The sequence below is a fragment of the Papilio xuthus genome, unplaced genomic scaffold (genome assembly GCF_000836235.2).
Source record: "Papilio xuthus unplaced genomic scaffold, Pxut_1.1 DF827461.1, whole genome shotgun sequence".
In the NCBI taxonomy this organism is placed as follows: Eukaryota; Metazoa; Arthropoda; class Insecta; order Lepidoptera; family Papilionidae; genus Papilio; species Papilio xuthus.
In genome coordinates this window covers 2363389-2379282 of record NW_013531188.1, presented here as the reverse complement: position 1 = coordinate 2379282, position 15894 = coordinate 2363389, and the positions used below count along the sequence as shown (strand labels likewise).

General features: G+C 39.3%; 1 protein-coding gene across 1 annotated transcript in view; it reads right to left on the bottom strand.

Annotated features, from left to right (window-relative positions):
- Positions 1-833: 833 nt before the first annotated feature.
- Dhc64C (dynein heavy chain, cytoplasmic) overlaps positions 834-15894 on the bottom strand; it is a 38108-nt gene continuing 23047 nt past the window's right edge. The window contains exons 60-93 of the mRNA XM_013314325.1: positions 15569-15730; positions 15342-15451; positions 15088-15241; positions 14553-14761; positions 14211-14370; positions 13940-14041; positions 13463-13562; positions 12671-12866; positions 10233-10350; positions 9739-9954; positions 9364-9519; positions 8866-9039; positions 8425-8589; positions 8047-8183; positions 7612-7772; positions 7237-7379; positions 7078-7146; positions 6833-7006; positions 6300-6520; positions 5905-6073; positions 5612-5786; positions 5234-5351; positions 4942-5155; positions 4700-4772; positions 4460-4581; positions 3945-4130; positions 3538-3666; positions 3238-3343; positions 3009-3106; positions 2569-2697; positions 1969-2166; positions 1691-1801; positions 1450-1613; positions 834-1256 (exon numbers count right to left, since the gene is read on the bottom strand). Coding sequence (XP_013169779.1) covers positions 1088-1256; positions 1450-1613; positions 1691-1801; positions 1969-2166; positions 2569-2697; positions 3009-3106; positions 3238-3343; positions 3538-3666; positions 3945-4130; positions 4460-4581; positions 4700-4772; positions 4942-5155; positions 5234-5351; positions 5612-5786; positions 5905-6073; positions 6300-6520; positions 6833-7006; positions 7078-7146; positions 7237-7379; positions 7612-7772; positions 8047-8183; positions 8425-8589; positions 8866-9039; positions 9364-9519; positions 9739-9954; positions 10233-10350; positions 12671-12866; positions 13463-13562; positions 13940-14041; positions 14211-14370; positions 14553-14761; positions 15088-15241; positions 15342-15451; positions 15569-15730 — 5088 coding nt within the window. The 3' untranslated portion in view covers positions 834-1087. The remainder of the gene's footprint in view (positions 1257-1449; positions 1614-1690; positions 1802-1968; positions 2167-2568; positions 2698-3008; positions 3107-3237; positions 3344-3537; positions 3667-3944; positions 4131-4459; positions 4582-4699; positions 4773-4941; positions 5156-5233; positions 5352-5611; positions 5787-5904; positions 6074-6299; positions 6521-6832; positions 7007-7077; positions 7147-7236; positions 7380-7611; positions 7773-8046; positions 8184-8424; positions 8590-8865; positions 9040-9363; positions 9520-9738; positions 9955-10232; positions 10351-12670; positions 12867-13462; positions 13563-13939; positions 14042-14210; positions 14371-14552; positions 14762-15087; positions 15242-15341; positions 15452-15568; positions 15731-15894) is intronic.

The window sequence follows — 15894 nt, the reverse complement described above, 5'->3', positions numbered from 1 at the left end:
TGGGTTTCGAAAATGGTAGTGTACTTTGTTAGCTCACCAAATAAGATTCGAAAATTAAATATACTGCCTACAAGGGGTGATTGTGGTCAAGTGCCAGTTTATTCTTCTAAAAACTGCAAGGTAAACAAAATACACTGAGGTACTTACCACTACCATTATTTTGTTAAAAAAATTCACTTTTTAAGTTTCACACCACCACTTTGTTTTTCTTATTGCAATATTGTTTGCAATGACAAGATGGTCCGGCCAATTTTTAAAATAGACACTATTAAAATTATAACAGATTCTATTAGATTATAACACGCTTTTTATTCTCATTAAATTAAAAAGTTGTTTCAGGGTACCTGTCAAAAGAACGACTAATTAATTCGCGTTACTGAAACAATTGACAATCAACACTAATTGAAAACAACCGTCACGTCGTTTGCGTCGTTGATGTTTTTTCAGCGAAATTAAGCCCTATTTGTTTGGAGTAAAACTTAAATTATTTCGCCATAAATCTATCGACACTGAATAGATCTTTGCAGAATATTTTGTCTTGTTTTTAACTTATTAAAATTTTTCTTCGGAACACACATAATGGAAAATTATCAATTCTGTACAATTTTCAGATTTCAAAAAGGAGAGGGTAAATTTAAAATGTATTTTGAGAAATAAAACAATTCCTTAATTATTATACTTTATTACATGCTTTGCATATTTAGTGTGATAATGTTAAATATGTGAAGGTTATAATAAGATTATTAAATAGGATAAATATTGTTTTTTTTTATAAAACAAAAAGTGCATAATTTAAACGTGATTCGAATGGATATCGATTTTTTTCTTATGTGGTAAAACCGATTTTATTCTCAAAATGACATATTATAGATTGGCCAGGAATATAAAAATCCTCGCTATATTGCGAAAATATATGGAACTTTGTATTTCCTTTGCATACATTAGAAAGAAATGTAATGAAAAAGGCTTTTTATATTAATTTTTTGTGGAGTTGCGCGACTTTACTAAGTTCAATGAGTATATTGAATGTTATGAGTTTACTGAGTGTTGGGTATATTGAGTGTTGTTAGTTTTGAGTTATATGAGTTTAGTTCAGTGCAGTAGATGTGAGAAGGGCGACACCGCGCTCGTAGAACGCGTGCTGCTCCTGTCCTGGTGCAATTGACAGCCGCACCGTGAACAGTAGTTCTGAACGAGCGCTGTTCAAGTACACGGGCAGTGTCAGCGTCTGTCCGTTCACCGGTTCCTCCGGACCGCTGTAAGAAATATTTTTTTTTAGAAAAATAATAAAAAAAGATTTTTAGTAAAAAGCTAGGTTCAATCTGATGTTGATGTGATAGGCAGCTTTTTCTCTCAACATTTCGTACATAGTTCTAAACAGGTTATCGATTCGCTTGAAAAAACGAGCCACATCCCAAACTTGGCACAAAAAATCCGGAGTACACGTACCGGACCCAGGTGAGCACGGTGAGGGGCAGGTCCACCATGATGGTGTTGGTGAGTAGCAGCCGATTGCCCTTAACGGTGGCGCCCTGCAGTTTCAGCCCCGTCACTGAGAAAGACCACTCCGTCTGCGCGTTCTCCGTCGGCGTGCCCGGGTCGGGGATTGTCACCTGTGGAACACACGTAACGCAAGTTAAACAAAAAAATAATTTATGTTTTTATTTTCATAACTATTTTTTCAACATACCTGCAAGTGCAGTTCCTCCAGAGACCAGGAGTTGGCCTGTGCGACGCACTGGCGCGTAGCCGTGATGTACGCTTCGGGGTTGAGAAGACCGCCCAGCCATATTGGTATACTCTGAAAAATAAAACATTATTTATAAAACACTGGTGATTTTAGTTCATACTAGCAAGATGTAGATTCTTTTTAAGTTAAATAATTTTAACTGTTGTGCTGCAGACAAAGGTCTGTAAGGCTTTGGTTATGATTATTTCACATGTTATTAAAACTTGACGTAGTTGTACCTGCAGCCTCTTAGCGCCGCGTTCAGCGACCGCCTCAGAGACTGCGGCGAGCTGTTGCACACGCGAGGCGAAGTCGCCCGCCCACTGCTGCACGGTGCAGCCGCGCGCCACCGCGTAGCGCCGCCATGACGCCGGCAGAATGCCGCGCACCAACGCCCCCACCATAGATCGCGTCTCGTTCGTCTGCTTCATCTCGCCCTGATACATACATAGACATTAGTAACAAAATACTTTTACAGCAACATCATTTATTGCCCAAATGGGTCAGCTCGTACTGTTTAGTACCACGAACACTTTGAAGACATTCGTGAAGTGAAAGTAATTACGCGTTTCGTCTGATCAGTGTGCGTTCCGAAGGGCTAACTTTAAACCTCCTTCCCTTCCTGCCCTTTTCTTATAATGAAAAGGGAAGTAGATTTGTTGCAGGGCATAAAAACGCGAAATATTCCATTTCTGTACGTCTCCTCAATCGATTTAAAGTAGGCAACATATCTGCAATTGAGGATGTCGATAGGCCGCATGATCATTTGTCTTTAAACATATCGTCTAAATTCAGAACATATTCAAGGTAGCATCAGACAAGGAGTGGTCGTGTATTACCTGGCAGATGGAGATGACGGCACGCAGGTCATGCAGCACCTGCTGCAGCAGCGCCGCGCCGGCCGCCACCTCGCGCTCGAAGAACCGGTACAGCGGATCCTTGATGTTCTCCACCGTGCGACGCAACGTCTACACAACACAACACGCATATTATACGTGGGTTGACGTCATCAATACGTAAACAATTGCTAGTTCTGTGTCAGATTTATTTGTATCGAATTTATGCTGTCGCCCTAAAGTAAAATTTGTTAAATGTCATAATTGTTACCGGGTATAATATTGTTATATTAAGACACTTATTAGGTTTATTTAAAACTATAATTCTGTGGTATTTATCAACCCAATGACGATATTTAATCTTACATTTCATAAATGTGTATTGATATAGAAATGATATAATGATACAAATGGTATTAAGATACAATGATAATACTAATTACCGGCAGTTCCTTTGGCAAAAGTTGTAGCCAAGCGGTGGCTGTCTGGTGCAGGGTCTTCATCCACGCCGGCCGCCCGTCGCCCACAACTACTATAGCATCTGTAGAATTCATTCATTTATTACTTTATGGCCACAACAAATCATTTTTTTCAAAAAACTTCTCAATATTTTTTTTGGCAAAATTCTTTTATCTCCAAATATTATATATATTTTTGGATGCTATAACTTACTAGGATCGTCTTGCGCGGCGTTGTAAGCGAGCTCCTCCTCGTCCTCCAGTTGCTGCATCTTCAATAACTTGGAGACCAAGTCGCTGCCTTGAGTTGTTAGCAACACCTGATTTTTAATTCATTTATTAATACACGAATAATTTTTATAGCATTTTTTCTGGGATATGTCTCAAAAAACCGTCAAACAATACTTAATACTATGAAAGAGTCTTAGTCGATCTACATTAGTGAAATCTATACTAAGGGTATGTTTAGTTAGCACTTAAAAAAATCTGATATCAGCAGTAATAGAGAGGTTACCTTCTCAGCATTGTTGGGCAGTCCAAGCCACGAGGGCGTTTGTCTATCGGAGAGGTCTTCGATCCACTTGAGGAAGTGGTCACGCCGGTTGCCGTCCGGCATCGTGATGTGACGCTGGTTGCCAGTAGCCTGAAAAAACAATGACAATATTGAATACTTTCTTAAGGTTTTACTTACGTTGCTACTTTCCTACACTATTTAAAGCATAATTAGTATATTTATTTCAAAAAGCTATAAGAACCTCTTTTGTTTTGTTGTCTAAACTAGAACACTATGACTGATGAAAAAAAAATCCAGTGCTATTAAGCGTTATTTTAATTAATGAAACCCCAAATACAATGTCCTTTAAAAATATTACTTAATAAAATGTTGCTTATACTAGAAAGGTATTTAAAATTGCCATGTACCCCATCGACGTTGGCAACTAGCGCGAAGTCCGCCTCGAAGGACTTTGGCGTGAAGAGTTTGCAGAGGAATGAGTGAAGAAGACGCTGGTCGAACAGGTTGTCGATCTTCCCACCGTAGATGCATTGGGACAGAAGCGTCACAAGAGCCTCCCAAGGCACCTTCTCCGGTGGCAGGTTCGTGCGACCCTGAAATATGTTAACATATAATATTAGTTTCCGCGTACTCCGCTAGGTGGCGGAGACGTCACCAATTATATATTTTTTAACTAAGGACGTTTTATGAATTGGATTAACAAAGTTTTCATTTACCATTTAATCAAAAATACATACAAACTCAGGACAGAAACTTTTTTTCATCTACAACTCTTTAGAAAAACTTAAAAAGCATTTTTGTAAAATAGAAACGATAATATTTCCGCATCTCCACAACTAACGTGTGTTTGGTTTTGGCCATAATTTCCTGAGGATATCTACAGCATTAAATTTATGGTAGTAATTATAACGTAAATGCATACCATAGCGGTAGCGTCTATCCATGTGTCGAGAGTGTCGCAGGCGACGCGGAGGTCCGACTCGTTGAATTCGTAGTACTTGGCCCAACCCAACGGCACGTAGCGCAAACGTTCCTGCACGATGCCTGCACACGCGATACAAAAATCAGATATAAAACTTAATAACAAATAAAAAACAATAAAATAGTTTAACATTTACAGCTTCTTGTTTCAGGATATGACATTTTGAATACAATATCTTACCATGGAACCAGGCTAACAGGAAGTACAGGCGAGCTCTTTCTGAAGGAGCTTTCATCATACGAGCTGCGGGTACCTAATAAGGAAAACCAAGTTAAAGTGACAGTAATTAAAGAAAGAACAAATTAATTAATGATTAAAAAAATAATACCATCTCGTTAAAATTAAATAATACTCGAGTTTGAGACATTTCTCCTTTGTGTCAAGTGGTTGTAACAATATTATGTAAAGATATAACGGCTTACAGTGGCGAATGTTCTGAGCAGGTTGGCGCGTATGCCGGGCGGAGGCTCGAAAACGACCACTCGGCCAGCGCGCAGCAGGTTGACTGGCAGCTTGGGACTGATCTCCGTGGTGAGGAACAGCCGGAAGTTGGGATGCGGCTGCAGGGAGTGCAACTTCTTCTCCAGTTGTACAAGCCATACCGGAGCTAGATGCACGTTCTTCAGCATTACCCAACTGGAAACAAAACATATAGATTAGTTGTTATTATTTCATATTCACTTGATAACAAATAAAATATGTATTAAATCTAACCGTCCAGTCTTGCATGCGGTGTTGATGGCGCGCTCGGCCTGGTTGAAGCCCTCCGCGGACCCGATAGCGATACTCGACAGTGGCTTGTTCAGCTCTGTCGCCATATCGTCCACACGACCTACACATAACGCAACACTTGTAACATAAATCTTACCCTGGATCTATAATCATGAACATAAAGTTCAAGAAGCCAGTTGATAATTAAGCAAGTAATTTTAACCGTTTAACATTTTTTAATACAGATTGGGTACGTAACAATCTACGTATAGCACGCTGCAATACTACGTGCACAATGTACGTTCGTATTACGTTTTTCGCTCTTTCCCACGTATATCGTAAGTTCTTTGTGTGTAACTTAGTAGTGTAAGTTAGTATTACCGCTAGCGTCATATCCGGGCACGGAGCAGAGTAGCGCGGGTGTGGTGGCGTTGAGCTGCGTGTCGGTGATGGCGGCCAGCTCTAACTCGGTCTCGGCACGCGCCATGAACCCGCCGCCCAGCACCGCACCCACCAGCTGAGTCGCCGCCGCTATCACGCGGTCCGGACGGAACGCCTAAACACCACAGAACATTTCAAACATCATTTATTTTTATTAATGTAATTAACTTAATGCGCTTTTTAAATAACCTATGTGAGAGTGTGTGAGACTGTATGTCGGAGTATACATGTACCTGTATGAGTAGCAGGCGGTACATAGCGAGGGAGTGGGGGGCGGGAGGCGCACTGGGCTCCGTGTCCCATAGTGTGGGCACGCACTGCTCTGGTGCCGCCTGCGCCAGCCACGCCGACAACTCTGGCAGTTCGCTCGCCTTCTCCAGCAGACGGCGGAACTCCGGTAGTCTGCAACACAATACGTTTCCACATAGCGCCACATCATACTGAGATCAATCAAACTTATTATGTCTATACAGTTTTTTCACCCAAAAGTAAATTTGTAATAGTGTAAAGTTTTTATGTGAAGACTATATAAAAGGAAATTGCTATTGGGTATGGATAGCTACAGTTTTTAAGTCAAAATTTTAACTTCTTTTTTCTTAGTTAGTTATGAAAATAGTGAATAGGTCACCTGGAGCTGAGCCTCGCGGCGGCATCGTGCTGCTGGTGTGTTAGCGGCGGCAGGGGCTCTGTGGCGGGCACGAAGCCCTCCTTGCCGCGCAGGAAGACCGCGAACTGGCGCTCCAGCGTGTCTTCTGCGCCAGTACCCTTCAGCTGGATGCGGCACAGCAGCAGCGCGAACGTCAGCCTGTCCGTGTGCAGCATACCGCGCGCCACGCGCTCGTACACCGCCTAATATACAACATATAATTAACAAATTGTTTTTATGGAAAACAACCTTGTGGTTTTAAATACCAAAATAGAACATAATGCAATCACATTTGTGATCTTACTGAGAGTCGTAATTTGATCATAAATAACACGTTTCCAATCCAAACCAAAAATATTAATATAAACGCATTCAAAGTAACCCTTTGGCACTTAAAAATTGTTATCACGTTTCAGACTTATGCTCCCTTTGTATAGAGTAATTTTATTAAAAAATTTCTTCTTCATTACGTCTACATGGAATACAAAAAAATTGTTTAGTAAGGAATAACTTACCGTAAACAGTTCTTCAGTGATGGTATTCAAGCGAGCTGTATAATCAGTGACGCCGCTAAGCGCGGGACACACCAGCACTGAACTAAAGATGTCAAGGAACATCTTCAAGGAGTATTGATACAAGAAGTGAACTTGGTTCAAAGACTCCATAGTAAAGTATATGCTGCTGCACGCCTGAGGATTAGAAAATTGTTACAAATCGTATAAAAAATAATATATCATACTTTGCTGTATGTAAAACTTACTTGTGATAGCGGCAGGTACTGCTGACTGACTGTTTCAATTTCGGCTATAACTTTGTCGGTCTCTTCCACCTGTGAATTATAATTGTCATATTTAGTGTAAATTTTATGAGTTATTTTACCACACTTATAAAAAACTCCATTTGTACTGTAGAAGTTTACCTTCTGTCCAATATCATCGGCTTCCTTCTTGAGCGTCTCGAGCGTGGCGATGACGGAGTCGTCGTCCAGGATCTTGCCCTTGGCGTCATTGAGCGCTTGCAGTAAAGACTTCTCTAATTGCCTCAATCTAAGATGGAACTCACCTGTGGGAATAATTCATAAATTTTACACGTTATTAACGAAATTATAGAGACTTTTTGTATGATTTCGGTATTTTATTGTAACCCGCGCTTCCAAAGCTCCGCTTGATGTTAATCTAACCTGACCTTAAATGCCCTCCCGCAATCCCTTTACACCTAAAATTGTATCCTGCGCAGACGCGTACAATGTTCGGAGCCGCCAACATATTTCCCATAAAATAAATGATTCACATACCCTGCAATTTCAGCAGATCAGAGCGCTTGGTGTCGATGTCGGGGCGCTCCGCCTTGAGCACGCGATGCAGGCACTGGGACTGCAGAGACGAACGCGTCACCGTGAAGTTCACGAAGGTCACACGCGAGCACATGTCTGGCGGGAACTCCACCGTCGGGTCCCTGCAAAATTAAATTAAACAATATAAGCTATAAATATTAACAAATTGTAGAGTCAAACTTTCTCATAGTGCTGAAAAAAATCTATTGTACTCAATTAAATCACAAAAGGAATTGTAACGAGACTCATGCAGCACTTAGACGGTAAATAGGAGAGTACTATGAATGTAATTAAGTAATCATTGAAGGACTGAGTGCGGCAGTTAGTCTTATTCTGTTTATACTATATATCAGTTTTACTGTAAGGAGAGATATTTCAAATTAATGAACAACATACCTTGTGCTGAGGAATATGACGAAGGATGGACTAAGATCGATGTCCTGGTCGCCGAGCGTGATGAGCACGCGGCCGCCTGTGCGCCGCAGCTCGCGATTCAGCACCGGATTCAGGATAGGGTCGTAGTTCTCTACATCCTACACCATGAAGATAACAATATAAATAAGAGTTAATAACATACAAGACAAATATTCCTGAGCGTTTTCTTAATTATTTGTGATCGGTTTTACATCCAAACTTCCAGACAACATGATTTCTGACTTATCATAAATAACAAATGAAAAAATCAAACTTCCTGATAAAAATGATGAGAATATTCATGTATGTATCTGTTTCTTATTTAGACAAAAAATTATATAATTAAGTTAGAACACTAACCTGAACGAGCAGTGGATTGCCGAAACGCAGCGCCGATTCCAAATTCTTCCTAAAGGAGTCATCAAGGAATGATGTCTTTGTGATCTTGCGTTCGTTGAACTCTCGCATTATGAATTCTGTGGCTTGTCCCGATGGGTCTATGATTAATGGATACCGGTTGAAGCGCTGAAATATTTAGTAAAAATAAATAAACAAATGCAGAAAACTAAACAGAGTTTTGAAGTCTAAAAGTTGATTTTTTACATTACTTTCTCACATTTCCAAGGCGAAACATTATGATCCGGTGTTGGTAACATTAAAGCTTTTTTACATACAAATAATTTTATTTTGTTCATCATACTGCTACATTCAGAATACTTTTTAAGTTACCAAGGTTGTTACTTAGTGCTGATCTAATATCTATAAGTAAACAATTAACAAATTTGCGTACGGTAGTTATACCTTTAGCATGATTGCATTTTCAACACACAGCTCATCAGTGGGCAGCGCATTGGCCTGCCAGCGCAGACGCTCGTCAGGGTTGGAAAGGTATTCAGTACGGGCGATGTCCGCGCGGTACTTGATGCTCGCCGCCGCCAGATGGCTCGTCCATGTCGAGAATAAGTGCTGACGGTACTGAATAAACAGATACTCTATGTCAATTATGAACTTCAACTTAAGGTGGACAGTAGCGTGTAATGTTAAGGAAAATCTTTGCTTTGCAACATCTGTATTACAATACTGCTATCCCTCTCATTAACTTTAAAAGAAACAAAGATAGCACTAGTGTTGATATACATATTTGACTTCATGGAGACGGGTGGTGTATGACAACGCTACGACGATATCTGAACGGTTGTATCTGGGTTATTAAACAGATCTAGGTTATCCATATAGAAAATATTTATAGAATATTGATTATTTTACTGAAACATAGACATTTCAAAGATGTAAACTTACGTGTTGGTCAAAGTAACCGCCGTACGCGATGAACGCTGCTGATAGTAATACATCGCCGACTATGGTGCTCATTTGGGAACGGAATGTCTCCGAACTGGACTCCCATCGCTCGCGTTCGATAACCAAACTCTTGAGCAGCGCTATCGACCTGTCCACCTGAAAACAAGCAAATAGGCAATTAATTACTAGAAGCGACAGATTTTGAACATTAAAGTGTTAGAGTTTTTATACTTTACTTACAAGTAACGTGTACAGATTTCAAATAAGACACCTAAAGTAACTTTAATTTGCAACAATTATTTTTGTCTCTAAAATTGAGGCGGTTTTCACAAACAAATAGTAAGAAAGTAATTATATTTTTAGAGTCCAACATACCTTAGCTTGTACATTTTCGAGATCAGTTTTAATAGCTTGTGCTTGACTGATGAGCTGTGCGTACTCCTCCTTGTAAGACGCGATGGACTTCTCCAGCTGTTCAATAAGTTCGCGCACGTCATTGCCAGCAGTGACGTTGGTCTGCGCCTGGTCTTCCAGTGCCTTCAGCTCATTACGTAGAGGTTCAACACGCTTTAACATATCTGCGTATTCGATCTGAAATGTTATTTCATAGGTTTAAATTTCAAATATTTATTAAAAAAGACCGAAAGTAATATATAACAAATACTAGCTAACGCCCGCGACACCGTCCGAGCGGTACTAAAAAAACATTAATAGCTTATGTGTTCTTCCAGACTGTTCTACGTCCATGCCAAATTTCAGCGGGACCGTTTAGCCGTTCTGGAAATACATTTAAGCAAACATCCATCTATCCATCCATCCATCCATCTAAACATTCGCATTTATAATATTAGTAAGAGGTTAATATTTACCTGAGCGATAGCCCATTTGACCATAGGTCCGCAAGCCATACTGGCTCTGTTTACTTTTTCAAAGTTGTAATCCGGATTGCTGAGGTAACGAGTTCTCATTTTCTCGCGTACATCGTCACTAGCACATATTACAAGTGATTAGTAAAAAAATCTCATAGATAATTAAACTTAAAAGATATACAAACGTGAATGATAAAGGCACCTCCACACCACATGTCATTTAAAAAATCCAACCAAGTCATGCACAATTTATATTGACTTTACACATGGACATTGAACAACACTTACCCCAACCACAAAACCATGTGTAGTAGATATCAATGCCTTATGTATTTGATATAGATAGCAAACAAATAAAAAAATATGAATATGGACGAAAACAATAAGCCAGTCTGTATAAATGATTGTAACGGCTTTCTTGGTGTTTTTAACAATATATTATTTATTGGCAAATACATTCATGCATTAAAAAAAACATGTATTTAAATGAAGTGAATACTGAATTCGTATCACTTATATATATATTAAAAATTCTTCACTGTAATGTAAAATCAAATTTAAATATTTTGTTAATGTAATTTTTATTGTTAATTTGAAAGTTGGTAGTAAAAACTGCATACACAAAGTACCCATCACCAAGATCATGCCATTAAGTCCAGCAAAAAGGTAAAATCTTTAACAAAGAATAAGATAAAAAAAAGATTTCACCCGTTCCTTTAAACCTGTATGCTCGCTATACCATGCAAAAAGCGCGCTTAAGCAATAAAAATAAAACACGCAAAAATTATAAAAAAAATCATTCCCTGTCGTAACATGCCAGTGTGAAATTCAATATGATACCATCAGTCAAAACTACTATAATAATTTTAGTTAGTAAAAAAAATATTTCAAATTGTTTTGTGCAATTGTTTAAAATGTCGATTGTGACTTCATAAGCTGTTTTGTGATTGCTTTGATGATTTTGTACTTTAGATATAGATTTCATCAGCCTTTTTCTATGAGTCATATGTTCTTCTTCATAATTCTGATGGTATCCAAGCCTACGCCACCACCATTGAGAATAAAAACGAAATTCATTGGATAGGGAAGTACAAGGATTATGCTGAGCTTCACACAATATAAAATTATTCATAAGGAATGACACAAAAATTATATAAAAAAAAAAGAATTGTATTACAAAGGAAATTAGTATAAAAATGTGGACGAAAGAAAATAAAAGCGGATGAAAGATGATGTGCATCTAATAAAATAAAGCTTTACTGAAAAACGGAAAACGATGAAAATACAAAAATGTAAAATAAACAAAACTGTACGGATAAAAAGCACCAAATACTGTGTTGTAAAGAAAAAAATATCGGGGAAATGGAACTGTGATTTAAATTATGAAAAACTTTTTAAATTTTTGGCATTGAATGGGAAGAGATGTAGAACGGACAAATTCAATACAAGACACAAACGAGGAGACGTCGTAGGGTGGGGCAAAGGGCTCAGGTGGGCGGGGCGAGGGTGAGGGTGGGGCGGGGCTGGGTATACAAGCGGCGGTGCTCACGTGATGTCCTCGGTGGAGAAGTTGGAGACGATGCTGTTGATGAAGTTCTCGCGCATGATGACGGCGCGGATGGCCTTCCAGTCTGTAGCGTTCTCGCCGAGCAGCAGACATATCGACTCGAGCGCCACTTTCACAATCGCCGGCGGGTTTCCCATAGAGCGCACTTCCACCAAATGCTGCTTCTTAATAGATTTGACGGCTGTACAGTGTAACGGTCGGGTGGAGCGTCGGGTGCGCGTCGCGGCCGCCACCAGCGCGAAGCGAGAGCGAGGACAGTACGAAAAAGAGAGAGACAAAGGCTGTTAGCGAGGTCGCTGACTCGTACGCACGTAGCGGCGCGCGTACGCTACTGCCGCCGCGCCCGGTGCGCCCGGTGCGCCCGGTGCGCTCGCGGACAGTACGTCCGCGGCGATGCTTAGCGGTGTTAGTCACATTGTCATTATTAGTGGGCCCTACGTAGATGCCGTTTTATTAATCACATACAAGAGGTACATAGCGTTATTTAACATTTCATATTAAAACAAGACACATATGCAAACAAGCTTAGCGTTATATACATTTTTTATTATTGTAGGACCGACGATGCTGCGGAAGATTGACGATCTAAAAGACGCTGCTTAACAAAATATATTCAACTAAATACATCGCAATAACATAACTAAAGGTCGGATACGCTACAATGTTTTTGCCAATAAATATACAAAGACTGAGAAAATATACGCTTGCTATCTAATGATGATACATGAGAAATTAATATAAGTTTTTAGCTTACATAATCAAGATAGCATGTTGTTTATTACATAAAAAAATCTTAGAAATGCAAAGTATATTGTAGTAATAATGAGAAACAACATGCTACCACAAGGTGACAAAAAGTTGCAACACTAACGTGATATTCTCAGTCTCGAAGTTAACAATAGTGGATATGAAGTTGTCCTTCATAACGACGGACCGGATGCCCTTCCACGTGTCCCCCTTTTCCCCGAGCAGCGTACAAATGGACTCAAGCGCCATCTTGACTACGGAGGGCGGATTGGCCATTGACCGCACTTCCACCAGCTGCTGCTTCTTGATGGAACGCACCGCTGTTCCGTCGGACCATTATATTTAATACTACCTACTTATAGATAACAATAGTGCTATCCCATTCCAAATGAACGCCTAAATCTTATGATTTCCTACAAATCTTGAAATAGACGAAAGTGAAATTGTATTATATAAATAGAATAGAATTCATTGTTTAGATAATTTAGTCTTCATTTGGAACAAGGACTACCTAATTATTGTAAGCAAACAATATTTCAATTACCATTGTTTTCTAACGCAAATCTATCTCACTGAAATACGTTAAATTTATTATTTGGCACACTTTAGCAACACACTAATTAATCATAGAGGTCGTAAAACTTACAAAAAAAAATCACAAACTAAATTTATTTACAAAAAAAAATCATGTAAATATGAAGATTAGGTTCTTCCAACTTTTTCTTATCTTTCTAACAGAAATAAAAAGTCATGAACTTCGAATTATTTGTGGTTTTTTCAAGTAAGAAGAACCTTAATAATTAAGCCGCAAAACTTTTACTACAAAGCAAATACTGGAAATATTAACTATTATATTTAAAAATAAACATAATGATAGGTAAATAACTTGTTATATAAATGAAATAAAGAACCAAACCGTTTTGTGCTTCGATGACGGCCGGCTCGACCTGCGCGAGGTCCGCCATCACATCTCTGCGTTTAGCTTCAATTTCCTTTGTCTGCTTCTCTAATGCAACCTGACGTAGAAATAATACGTGAGAACACAAATTAAGTAAATAAAAGATAAATAACCAATTTTGTCGGACAAAGGTTGAGCCTGGCTATTCAACGGGAAAATGCCGCTAGCCTCTTGGGTACCCTTACCCTGCGAGCGCAGCGATTTCGGCTCGATTTTTTACATTAGTTAGTTTTATTTTTAGTTTGGTTTAGTTTTAGTATATATTTTTTATTAGCTTATGTCTTAGTTTAAATATATATTAATTATTTATATAAGTAAATAGCTAGTTACTAAGTAATTTAAGTTTAAGTTTGCAAATCTTGAATTGTGTTCAATTATGTCACTAAAAAATTCCTAATAAAATTATTAAAAAAGTTGCTTTTCATAATATCAAACCTGAATCTCCTGACTTTCGACTTTCTTCTTTTCAGCTTCATGCTGATCTTTTATCATTTGACGTAGTTTTGCATTGGCCGCCTCGTTCTTTGCTTGAAGTTCCTACAAAATACATTGTAACAATTTGAGTCAACATCTGAATTTAGAAATAATAAATGCTGATTTTAATAAATTAAAAAAAACTTGTATTCATTTACAAATAAAAAAAAATAGAATTTTACAAAAAAAGTTCAAGAGTACTTCTGTTTAGTTCCTCATGAACGTGTCATACCTGAGACTTGACGGCAAGACTCTTCTGCATCTCCTCGACCTGCTCGACAGTCTCGGCGATTTTGCCGAGACCGACATTTAGATGCAGCTGCTGCTCCTCCAGGTCTGCGCGCTTCTCCGCGTACAACTTCACCATTTGCTGGATAAAGTCCAGGTAGTGCCTATAAAGTTTAATGTAGATTTATTATGTAATCTAGGGTTTCCCCTTGTGGCCACGACTCCTGTGTGTTGAACTCTCCGTTATTTTCTTGTACTTTTAGCTATAAGTATTTTCCGGAGGTTGACAGTTCATAAGACCCAAAGTGACTAAAAAGAAAAAAAGGTGTGAAGAGTGGTGGGTGACCTTGGCGTGATGGCCATGGTGCGGTTGGCGCGCTTGGCGAGACGCGCGTTGGCGCGGTGGAGGGTCTGGTGCACGTAGACGCAGGCGTTGACGACGGCGTCGCGGTGCGAGGGGCGCGCGCCCAGCTCGCCGCACGCCGCGGGGAACTCCGCCGGCGCCACGTACTCCGCGCACTCCAGGTCCATGCGCCGAGTGAACTCCTTGCCCACCTTACACATACATACAACATGTTCAAATTACCCAATGCTTTGATGATTCCTACTAATTTAATAGTTAATTAAAATTATCGCTTAGTGTAAATTAAGTAGCGTGCAAAGGATTAGAGGACTATAAAGGACTCTGCGTATGGCTGTATAATTAAATAAATAAATTGATATACGTCCGTCAAAGACTGTCAAGGATATACATAGTTCTTTTCAAATATCTTGGCGGTTCAAGGTCATCTGCTAAGGAAGCGCGCTACTAATTAAATTGTGTTCTGCCCAACGATTCGTATGATGGTCTGAGCTGCTAAGATATTAGACAATCTGTATACCTGGAATAGTGCGCCATCACTCCAGTCTCCGAACCAGTTAAGCACACATCTGTTGAATAGCGCTGGTGAAGTGGCCGCGCGGTCTTTTAGCCCCTCTGAGGACGGGTTCATTGTGAACACCACGTGCAAATTGCGCATCACTTGGCCAGTGAACCTACACGATAACAACACTGTTATAATATCATTTCTTCGGATTGTTTGTATGAGAAAAAGTTACACATTTTAATAATGTAAGTAGATTCATTATTAATTACCATTTATATAATTCGTCGTTAGAATCCAACATAAGTCCCTCTCTTTGCGCACCTTCCTTGCATTGAGTCATCAGAGCTGCGAACTCGTCGCCCTCAAATAGACCAGGCACCTGAACACAAACAGTTTCCACCATTTTATTTGGAACATGCAAATAATATATATAAGAAGACAATAATCATGATAGATGTTTTACTACTACATACGAAGTTCCTATCATTTTAATTACCTCTCCGTTAGCCAGTAATGTATTCATGCGCTCCAAGAAACCACTATCCAGTACATTAGACTCGTCCAGTATGAAGGCGACCTTCTCATCGCGGCATCCGGCGCGGCGCAGCACCGAACGTAAATCTTCATCAAAGTCTGCACCAGTGTATTTGTTGTGCACCTATAGACCAACAAAATATCATGTTGTTGCTATTATGTATTTACAAGTATGTAGTTACAAATTTAATAGATAAGGCACCATTCTGTAATTAAAATCCTTTATATTTTCACACTTTTGTTTTTTTTTAATAATTAATAAGCTAACGCTTGACAACGCTACTCCCT